Source organism: Triticum urartu, chromosome 7 (assembly GCF_003073215.2).
Source record: "Triticum urartu cultivar G1812 chromosome 7, Tu2.1, whole genome shotgun sequence".
NCBI lineage: Eukaryota > Viridiplantae > Streptophyta > Magnoliopsida > Poales > Poaceae > Triticum > Triticum urartu.
Genome location: NC_053028.1, coordinates 595,817,779 through 595,828,729, shown reverse-complemented (window position 1 = coordinate 595,828,729; position 10,951 = coordinate 595,817,779). Strand labels below are relative to the sequence as shown.

At 47.0% G+C, this 10,951-nt stretch overlaps 1 protein-coding gene across 2 annotated transcripts; it reads left to right on the top strand.

The window, feature by feature from the left end:
- The first annotated feature begins 1,958 nt into the window (after positions 1 to 1,958).
- Positions 1,959 to 5,815, top strand: LOC125522313. 2 transcript variants are annotated; one of them, XR_007289719.1, is made up of 5 exons: positions 1,959 to 3,201; positions 5,115 to 5,261; positions 5,354 to 5,422; positions 5,520 to 5,645; positions 5,726 to 5,815. XR_007289719.1 is itself a non-coding variant. In XM_048687382.1 (2 exons), the coding sequence occupies exons 1-2, from the start codon at positions 2,052 to 2,054 to the stop codon at positions 4,016 to 4,018; spliced, it is 1,263 nt and encodes a 420-aa protein (XP_048543339.1). In that variant the 5' UTR covers positions 1,959 to 2,051; the 3' UTR covers positions 4,019 to 4,472. The 2 variants fall into 2 exon arrangements, 1 of the variants encoding a protein (XP_048543339.1); XM_048687382.1 differs by lacking the exons at positions 5,115 to 5,261; positions 5,354 to 5,422; positions 5,520 to 5,645; positions 5,726 to 5,815 and adding an exon at positions 3,906 to 4,472.
- The last annotated feature ends 5,136 nt before the right edge of the window (positions 5,816 to 10,951 follow it).

Genomic DNA, 10,951 nt, shown 5'->3' with positions numbered 1-10,951 from the left:
CTTATATCATGGGAGTACCAAAGTACATAGTTGATCTACCTCGAGACCGTGAGTTGTGGTCTAAACCCTAAGGGTATGATGAGGATCATGAATGAACGTGTCTCTACGGACTAAACCCTTTGGTTTATATAGGCACCGGGGGTATCTAGGGTTACGCATGGTTGGTTACCATCTAGGGATTACATGTCGAATCTAACAAATATACTTGAAGTGCACGCCAAGTCGTCGGTTGAGGCAAACTAGAGGTCTCCGAAGTCTCACCTCCTTTTATGTGTTGGCAGTCCGACCCATGGAATAAACCAGCTAGGCTAGGACCCCCTAGTCCAGGACATCGTCACCAGGCTGGCAATGGTAGAACTATCCTATTTCAGGAGGATAAATGGATTAATGATCAGCTGGTCCTTACTTATCTACAACTACACTCCTTCAACCATTAGGACAAAATTCCTCAGCAACTGAGACAAGAACAACTTGAGAATCTGTTTCATAGACCTCTCCCCATTCAATCACACCAGCAATTCTTACAACTTCAAAACACTTTACTGACTAGTCAGGATGCACCTCACAATGATTCATGTATCTACCCCTAGGGACCAATCTATTCCGCTGCAAAGGTGTATAAATATCTCAGGGGTTCGGGGAAGGCAAACCCTCTATTCAAAGCATATGGAAGTGTGGTGTTATGCTCAGATCAAGCCATCAAGGTTTTCTTTGGCTGGCCCTCCATGATAGATTAAACATCACGAACTTCTCAATAAGAAATCTTTCTACCTTCTTAGCTATTGTTGTGCCATGTGTAACGAAGGACAAGTAGAAAGTTAGTTGCACTTTTCTGGGACTGTACTTTTGCGCAAGAATATTGGTTTAAGATACTATGAAGCAAGCACATAGGAACTTCTTTCTATGATGAAGTACACCCAGTTCTTTTAGATCTGCCCAAGGATATTGGACTTGACATTGTCATTCCGGGTTTTCGGTGTATTTGGACCCAACGTAATGATAAGATTTTAAAAGATGGAGTATTAAACTTTGATAAATGGGGATATATTATGAAGGATTTGCTCAAGTTCACAATGATGCGCATGAAACCTCATAAGGTCCAGCAACTCATGCTCTGTTCCCTGAGTTCACTATAATGTGTTCATATGTGGCCCAGAAAAGGAATTGGATGATATTTTCTTCTTTATTTTATTATCTTAGCTGCATGCGAGTCACGTGAAAACACAATTTGGATCAGTCGATTTTCAGTGAAGGAAGAAACAACGGAGAGAAGGAAAGAACAGGCCGCCCCATTATCTATCTTAGGGGTGTGGAGGGCGATGAGCTCGCCGGAGAAGGCTACCCCAGTATCTATCTTAGGGGTGTGGGGAGGGGGTGCAAGTTCGCCGGAAATAAACTTTCATCATCGGGGCTAGAGGGGTGGCTGGGGCCGGCGACAACACGACGATGGGAGGAGGTTGAGAGGAGGGCGGGCAGCGAGGTTGTGCGGGAGCGCCGGCGGCCGCGGGTGGTGGTGGCCGGCGGTTTGACCGGTGGTATGTTCGTATGCGGGATGAAGAAGAACAGGGGTGAGCTGGAGGTTGAAGAAGCAATCTGATCCGTGCGTCTTGCATCCAACGGCTGAAACAAATTCACTGACCCAGATTGAACTTCAATCGTCTTACACCTAGCAATCCCTTATTTTATCTTTATTTTCTAAATAATTATACATTATTAATAAAAAAAAGTAGAACAATTAAAAAATACTGAACGTCCCCTCCAGGTCTATAATCTGTCACCATGCCATTTTGCAAAGTGAAGTAGTAAAAAAAATGGTCTTGTGGAAAGCATCTGTAGAAAGCGACAAGAAATAGCATGGGAGATAGAGAGAGAGGAGACGAGACGTTCAAACTTGAAAGGCTGCCACTCCCCTGTTTCCCGCCGGCTCGCTCAGCTCTGCTCTGCGCCTTCTTGTGCACCACGCCACCCATCCCACACCACGCTCCCCCACACCCACACCACGCTCCGCCTTTCCCACTCTCCTTCCTTCGCTTCGTTGCGAGCCCAGATCGATGGCGCAGCCGCATCCGTCCTCGTCGTCCTCCGCGCAGCCGCCCTCCTCGCCGTGGGTCATCCTAGGCAGCATCCCGCGCGTCTCCGCACTGGCGGACGCAGGAGACGTCTCCGTCGAGCTGGCGGCGCCGCCGCGCGTCTCGATCCTCACCGTCCCCCCGCGCGTCTTCCCGGGCCCCCCTACGCCCCGCAACTTCCCCTTCGTCCTCGCCGCCGACCCCTCCGGCCTTCTCCTCCTCCAGGCCAACCTGCACTGCGCCCCGACCCGTGAGGTCATCCGTCGCCCCGGCCTCCAGGAACTCTCCTGGAAATTCGCTACTTCTCGCTACTTCGTGCTCGACGCCACCACCGGCTCGGCGTTCCACCTCCCCTACCCTGAGGCCACCATCATGCACCAGGCCCTCCTCGGCCTTCTCGTCTCCCCCAGGGGAGGCGGCCACTACATGGTCGCGGAGCTCCAGCCCATCATCGGCTTGGACGAAGCCACGCTCCTTTGCTTCTCCACAGAGGTTGGGGAGTGGATCGAGAAGACCGTCCATTACCCGCTCCCGCCACGCCCGCTGGCTCCCATCTGCGTGGTTTCGCACCACGGGAGGCTCTGGTGGGTGGACCTCTCATGGGGCGTCATCACCTGCGACCCCTTCGCCGACGAGCCGGTCCTGGGCTTCGTTCCGTTCCCGCCGGGAAGGGTCCTGGAGTGCAGGGAAGGTTGGGGTGTCGCCGACAAGTTCCGTTACGTGGGGGTGAGCGGCGGCAAGCTGCGTTTCGTCGACATGTACATGGGCAAGCGTGCTGGTGTTGGTGGCAGCGGCACGCACACTCCCACTCCCACGGTAAGCGTGTGGACGCTGGGCGATCCAGACTCCAGGGAGTGGACGCTGGAGCAGGAGGTGGGCTTTACAGAGATCTGGGCCGATGAGAGCTACAAGGCGGCCGGGCTGCCGGAGAAGGTCCCCATCGTCGCGCTCATTCACACCAAGAACCCCGATGTGGTCTACTTCTTCCTCGAGGAGCACCTCTTTGGTGTTGACATGCGTGCTCGCAAGGTGGTGGAGTGCCAGGTGTATGGTCTTGTTGCGCCTCCGAGCATCCGCCTGGCCAGCCGCTTCGTTCGGGCTTGGGAGCTGCCACGGGCGCTCTCCTCCTCAGGTAAACGCTTTGCTGCCCATCATCTTTCAACATTTGCCCTCCTAAATTACCTTTTACTAGTATTCACAATTGTTAGATGAGTTGCTTCAAAAATGCTATACCTATTTTCTGATTGATATTGTGTTTGTTTCATGCCTCTACACGGCCATTTTCTAACTCTACTGCATCTGCATATTTCTGCACAAGCATGGCTTCTCTAGCTGTTCAGCATTCATCTGATATATATTCAAAAAGTTGATGCGTGGACTACTTGAGGATCGGTTTTGCTCCCTTGCAGTGCTTAAGGCCATAGAGTGTCAACTAATATTTGTCTTGGGTCCCAAAAAATGATGAACACGGTTACTGTACCAATAATATCGACTTTTACTTGTACAACAACTTTTATTTGTGTATAATTCTTGCTGAGGTGCTCCTAGTTATCTTGACTAGGGGAATTACCCGGCCCTCTTGTTATGAATGGGTGAGGATCAGACTTTACCACTGTACTCTACAACCGATAGTATATACGCTTGCAGTCGAGAAGAATGTACTATTAGTTAGAACAACCATCTCCTCATGTATGTATATAATTTTAGTTGTTTGGTTTATCTTTGAGGTCTGGTAGCAATAATAAGGCTGGTGGGAATAATACAAATAATAATGCTACGTCGTACATTATGTTTCGAAATCCAGATTTGTCTGACTAATATTGCTCGTCTTTGAAGGCGAGTGGTCTAATGGCATCGACTTGGCTGAGAGCGCTAATGCACGCCCATACCAGCCCACGCCAGGGGACTACCACTTGGTGGGGGACACCAGGCAGACATTCATAGGTTGAATTGGAGGAACATGAAGCAGCTAGCAGTCTCCTATCTAGCCTAGGTATGCTCAGTCAGTTTACCATAGCGTTGCTCTAGCCCCAAACACAAGTATACGTACGAGGAGCCTTGCTCCGGTGCACCCCCCTAACTCAATTTCCTAGGGGTATTCTTGACCCCCGTCATCTATTTTTTTCTCCGGCCCGCCGCTGCCCATATCCAAACCCCGTAGCCCATATCCAAGCCCCGTATAACCCGTATGACCCATACGTATGTATACGGTGACATCCCGAAAAAAAAGTATGACACGACCCCACGACCAGGTAGGACCTGCCGACGGCCGATCCATCAATCACGCAGCTCAATCAATCACGCAGCTCCATCATTCACGCAGCTCCTCCATCATTCTGGTGAGGTTCTTTAGGAATATCGGCGGCGGCGATCTTATCGCCGGCGATCTCGTCCGAGAGCGCGCGCGGCACCGTCGTCAACCTCCAGCGCTCGCAGGTACCGCATCTCGTTTCCTCACGTTTGTATCGCTCGCGGCAGCATCAAACGAACTGCCGCTGTTTTCGTCGTAGTGGTTAACCTAGCGGGGCGGGTAACCTAGCTTTTTGGCGGTCCAGGCCATCGCAGATCTTGTTCTGGTAGTGCTGCTCGTCGTGATATACACAGTGATCACGCGGGCTAAAGTGGGTTTCTTCTTTCTAGGGTTAACCTAGCGTCGGTTGCCGTCGGTTGTGTGCACGACGGATCCATTATTTGATGCGGCGGCTTAACTAGGTATCCGGCAATCCAAAGTAATCACGACTGGTGCCGTGGGCTAGGAATCCGGCGGCGCATGTTATCACGGGTAGCGCAGCTTCTCGCGATCCAAAGTGATCACGTACTGGATTTCGTGGGACGTACCTTAACGCCGCTCGGTGTGGAGAGGGGGAGGATCCATGGCTGATCAGAGGTCGTTGGCGTCGGTTGTGTGCACGATCTGAACGCCCTCAGTTGGGGCGCTCTCCGGTTGGGGTAGTTTATTTAACATCCGTGATTCGTGCGCTAGGTGTTGTATATGTCAGCATTGATAATGTTTGCACATGCGATGATACATATTAATTGTTGTAGGAAATGGCGGACGATGAGTTAACTGATATGATGTATGACATGGAGTTTGGAGAAGTGATGAAAGACTGGATAGAAGATTGGTCAGATGATGAAAATTCAGATCGTGGAGATAGGTCAGAGAGTGGGAACGTATTGGAAGATCTTAATGTGAGTCGCATTATCATGTTGTAATTTTTTGGTGGCAGCCGACAATATTATATTTTGAAAATTCATAGATGGATGAACATGATGATGGTCAGGAAAACAATGAGCATGATGATGGTGAGGAAAACAAGTCGGAGATCTCGAATGAGGATTACATTAGTCAGGTATGGAAGTGGAATTTTTTGTTGGCATTCATGCAAGTTGAATAAATCCTGGAATATTATATTATAAGTACTTATGTATTTGTGTTATATTTTTCAGCTCATTTCCGAATGTCATAATGCGTACGACTATTACGGTGAATCCGACGCGGAGACAGGCCTTGATGTCGAATCATTAGCTGCACCTGATTCTGGGGAGTCGCAATCGTCGGTCATCATGAGTGAGGTATGTATGTGATGAATGTTGTATGGAAGTAATGTTATACAATAGAAAACTGTTTTCATGGCTATGTTATGATTGTGTAGGTGACAGAAGTTGAGGGGAAAAAGAATGTCCAAGATACTGCTAGTGCAGATGATAAGAGGGATATGTTCATGCAGATAATACAAAAGACTTACGTCTCATGAGGCTGCGTATGATTTCTACAACAGCTATGCTAGAGAAAATGGTTTCAGCATTAGAAAGAATAGGGTCAGGTATACCAAAACCGAGTCATGTCATATGCGTTATAGGCGGTTTGTTTGTTCCAGACAAGGAAAACGTGATAGCAGGTTGCTAACCGAGGAAGGACACAGCCGTAGGCTCAGACCCGAGACACGCTGCCACTGCGAAGCGCACCTGACCGTGAAGTTTGACCAAAAGCGTGGGGTTTGGTATGTTGATAGTTTTGAGGACAAGCATAGCCATATCTTGGCAGGACCGGACGAGGTACCTTTTCTTTGGTCCCACAGAAAAATCAAAGAGTACCAGAGAGCTGAGATACTATCCATGGGAGCTGCAGGGATTAGAATTCACGACATGATGGATTCGTTCATCAGCAAACATGTATGGTATGGCGGTGTTGGTTTTACCAAGCGTGAAATATACAACCTTTGTGCCGGGGAGAAGAGGAAGCTGCTTTCAAAAGGTGATGCTGCCACAGTCATAGGCATCATGGCTAGTAGGAAATAGAGGGGTCCTAGCTTCTTTTTCGAGTACAAGCTAGACAAGAAAGGACATATGAATAGGATGTTCTGGTCTGACTCCCAGTCTCGTCATGACTATGAGGACTTCAGCGACGTGCTTGTATTTGACAGCACGTACAAGATGAACCGGTATGGTATGCCATTCATACCCTTTGTTGGTCTTAACCATCACCGGAAGACCACTGTTTTTGGTTGTGCCATAGTTTCGGATGAGACCGAAGAGACATATGTGTGGCTGCTGGAGACTTTTTTGAGGTCCATGTGTCAAAAGATGCCGAAGAGTGTTATCACGGACGCCGATGCTGCGATGATCAAGGCAATTCGCCAAGTCTTGCCAGACGTGTGGCAACGTATATGTACGTGGCATATAGAAAAAAATATGAAGATTCACCTCAGTCAAAAGTCCTTGAAGGAGTTCCGAACTCTTCTGTACTACAGCACGTCCACGGCCACGTTTGAGGAGAGATGGCACGCATTTTCCAAAAGATGGCAGTTGGAAAAAATAGTAACATGGTTGAGACGGATGTATAAGAAGAGGAGACTGTGGGCCGCGGCTTATCTGACAGAGGGTTTTTGGCTTGGCATGAAAAGCAACCAGAGGAGTGAAAGTCTAAACTCATGCCTTCACCTCCACCTAGACGGTGAAATGACCCTGGTGGATATGATTTTGCACTATGAGAACGCCATTGTACGTATCCGTGAGAATGAGGCACGAGATGATTGCACGGCCTCACAGAGTGTACCGGTGGCAGTTACTAGCTCGAGGGAACTTGAGATAGCTGCTTCTCACGTCTTCACTCCAGCAAACTTCTATATGTTGCAAGCTGATCTTAGGAAAATTGGCAGCATGGAGATTGTAGAAATAAAGCTCGGAGACGGACCACAGCAGTACATCGTGGCCTGGAAGAATAACCGGAAGAGCCGTTTTTGGGTGGAGTACACTCCAGTAAATTCCGCAGAAACTATAAGGTGCAGCTGCAGAAGAATGATTCGAAAGGGTCTACCTTGCAAGCACATATTCCATGTACTGAAGTACTTGAATATATCTGAAATACCATAGTGTTTAGTTCTTGTGCGGTTCACGAAAGACGCAAGGTTGGGACTGCCCGCGAGGCGCACAAGTGATCTGTTGGGATTTGGATGGACTGGAGCAGCTGAAAGAATGAAATATAGCCAGGTCAGTGTGTTGGCTTCAGAAGCTATGCATGCAGCATGCAAACACCCAGCTTTGTGGGATCAGTTACAGGAGAGTTTGAAGACCGTGATAGCTAAGAGCCATGAGTATGATCAGCTAAAGGAAAATGTGAGTAAGAAAACAGCTGATCTTAGTACTTGTGCGATTGAATATGTAGACGATGGTGAAGGCAACATAGTTGAAGTTCAAGATCCTATTAAAGTATCAACGAAAGGTGCAACTAAGGTAGATGAGAACCGCCCTATGTCGAAAAATGGTAGGCCACTTTCGTACGATGAGATCAGAATCAGGTGCGGTGCATGCAAATTGCTAGGGCACACTAAACGCAGCAAGAAATTCAAACTAAATAAGAAGTATGTTTTTGTACGCATTGTAGGTTATAATTGTTTTTAATTTGTCATTCATTAACTTATCCTGTTATCGTGTGCAGAAGCGTGGTGGGCGAAGAAGAGTAGAACAATTGCTAGAGTTATGTTAGGATGAATCCAGTGATCTAATAGTGAGGTGTTTACAATGTGTTACTGCATACATGATACATGATATATAATATTGCAAGAGACCAGTACCTTGAGATAGTTCTTGTAGCATATATGGACTAAACAGGAGGCGGTCACTAGAGAATTTAATCATGGAAAATGGATAGCATTTTAGCCATTGTAATGATATCATCTTTTGTGTTGTCCACTCAAATTATATTATATTAGAAAACTAGACGATATCCGGCATGTTGTTGCGGGAATGTTTTGCAATATATTCATAGAGAAATGGTTACGTGTAACATGTATATGTTGTTGTGGGAATCTTTTGTTTGTATGTTGTAGTGGACCTTTCTCCATACATGTTGAATGACGAGGTGGCAAACTTGCATGTTAAGAGAAATAGGTTAGTGGTGGCTAGTTGTTTAGATATAGAAGATGTAATTATGTGTGGTAATAATTAATTTATTTTCACTCCTTTGGTTCAGCACCATTTAGATATGGAAGATACCAGCTCACGTTGGTCTATAGTATAGACTTCGTACCAAAAACCCACCATTTTCACCTCATAAAGAAAAGAAAAACCCACCATTTTAGGGCTTGTAGTGTAACTCGGGCCGCTTGTCGCGATGACGTGGGGGGGGTGACGGATGCCGTTAGACGGCGCGACACACGGTCGCTCCCGTTGCCGAGCCCATTTAACAATTTTTATTTTGATTACAGCCCGTTTAAATGGGCCGCGCTGGCCACCTGGTCGGGACGGTTCTTCTCTTGCGATCTCCACGCACGTTCTATCTATCCAATGTGACCGCCGCCGCCGCCGCCACCGATCCACGTCTTGCCGCCGGTCACGTTACGCCATGGTTTCGTGGAGCGACGAGTCGAGCTCTTCTTCGGATGGCGAATCCGTGACTAGCCTGCAGGTACGCTCCTACTATATAATCTCCAGATAGTGCTAGGCTTAGGGTTAGGGTTCTTCATTTCCGGTATTTAACGCAGGGCGTTGATTTGTGCATTATCTCTGTTGTTTCGTTTAGCTTCCTACGACTATCCCGTGCTATGGATGGAGTGGCATTGCTCACGATCTGCCTTCTCGTTGTCTTCATCGAGAACCTTGCGTCAGGCTAGTTGCTTTTGATTCCTTGGACACTGGCAGACGTTTTCTTGCCTGTGGTCAAAAGGTATGTTGTTCTGTACTGTAAATATATGTTTACATTACCTCGTGCTTGACTTACTTCGCGGTAATCCATTGATCTGCCAAAAATTGCATACAATTTCAATTAATTTGTGCATTTACAAATTCCGTATTTATGTTGTCTTTTTCATGGTCTAATATTTGTTTTAGCATATAATAGCATATACTTGTAGTTAATTGGGGCCTAATAGCATATACTTGTATTTATGTTTTGTATATCATTGCATGCTACATTTTGTGTTTATATGATTGAGACCATATTTTTAGTGCATTGCATGTAATTGTATTGCATTTGTGCGTATATGATTGAGACCATATTTTTTCATATTGTAGGAAGAAGTGAAATGTAACTATGTGGAATGGGTAGACCCGGAGTGGTCAGTGGCTACGAAGTTCTGCCTGAGAGAACTGTGGAGCATGTATGACGAGAAGTTGAGACAGAATATTAAGAATGCTGAAGACAAATGCATGTTAATTGGAGAAAAGAGGAGGACGGAGGAAGAGCTGAGATTTTTCAAAATGGACTTTGCTAAACTGGTGGCCGATAAGGAGGATGCTCTCACGCAGTTGGGCAATGCAAGATTGTCACTTAGCGATCTCAAAGAGGAGCTGGAGAAGAATAAGATGGCAGACCATGGTTGTGCCAATCTACATCAGGTCCCTGAGGGTAAAGGCTGAGAAAGACCGGGACCGGGTGGTGCTAGAGAGAGACCAAGTGATGAGAGAGAGGGACCAGCTGAAGCAAGAGAAGAAAAAACTGGAGTATATTATTGCAGATTTTCTCAAACAGAAACATGGGTACGTTGATAAGATCAAGAAGCTGAAGGAGATTTGTGATGAATTTTAAGTATGTTTTGTGGTTTATTGTTGAACTGAATGATCAAGTCCTATCTGCATTGTGGCCAGTTCATTTGTGTAAGGTCTAAGTATATTATATTAACCAATAAATTATATCACTTTCGAAATAGTTTTCCTTGTTTGACCTGCATCCTAATGCGGGTTCTCGGCTAAGCACTGAAATTCTTTTGCCCCCACCGGAGCTCTAAATCGTACTGATCAAGGGGGTGAAAGAGTAGTTGATCATGTGATTGATGGTGCTACTAATCCTGATCTTCATGATGTAGAAAAGGAAAAGGCTAACAAAAATGTAGCAAAAAAGAACTGTGCAATGTGATTTGAAGCAACAGATAACGCCAAGGGAGTCTGGCGCAAGACACGAGGAAGATCCACCTGCGGACGCCGATCCTGAGAGATCCAGCGGCAATCATGCGCATGGGATCCCAGGCGGATCTGCCTACTCCACCAACCGCAGGATCCACAGGTGGCCTGTCTGCGTCCGACACGCGGGCTCTCTCCACCGAGCGGTCGGGCGGGTCCGGACCTGGCGCGTCGCCCCGTGCAAACTGGCGCTCGTCGACTGGGTTGCCCGCGTGGGGACCGGATCTGTCATTGTCTCGGGCGCGGGATCCCACACCGGATGGTACGACAGCCGAGGTTGATTCTCGGGCAAACAAAAAGGAATTTATCATTTTTTTTCTTATTGTTGAATAATGCCAAATCAAATCAAAAAATATGCAAAAGTAAAAAGGAAATGAATTACTCTTCCATGGAAGAAAAGAATGAACACAGCAGCAAAAAACATTAAGGTAGAACAAATGAAGGGAAGCAAAAATTTATTGGTACGAAACGTATAGTCTGAC

Excerpts from the sequence above, each read along its gene's own strand:
- LOC125522313 (XM_048687382.1), top strand. The coding sequence starts at position 2,052 with ATGGCGCAGCCGCATCCGTCCTCGTCGTCCTCCGCGCAGCCGCCCTCC. Across the intron at positions 3,202-3,905 it reads ACGGGCGCTCTCCTCCTCAG|GCGAGTGGTCTAATGGCATC; the intron begins GTAAACGCTTTG and ends TCGTCTTTGAAG.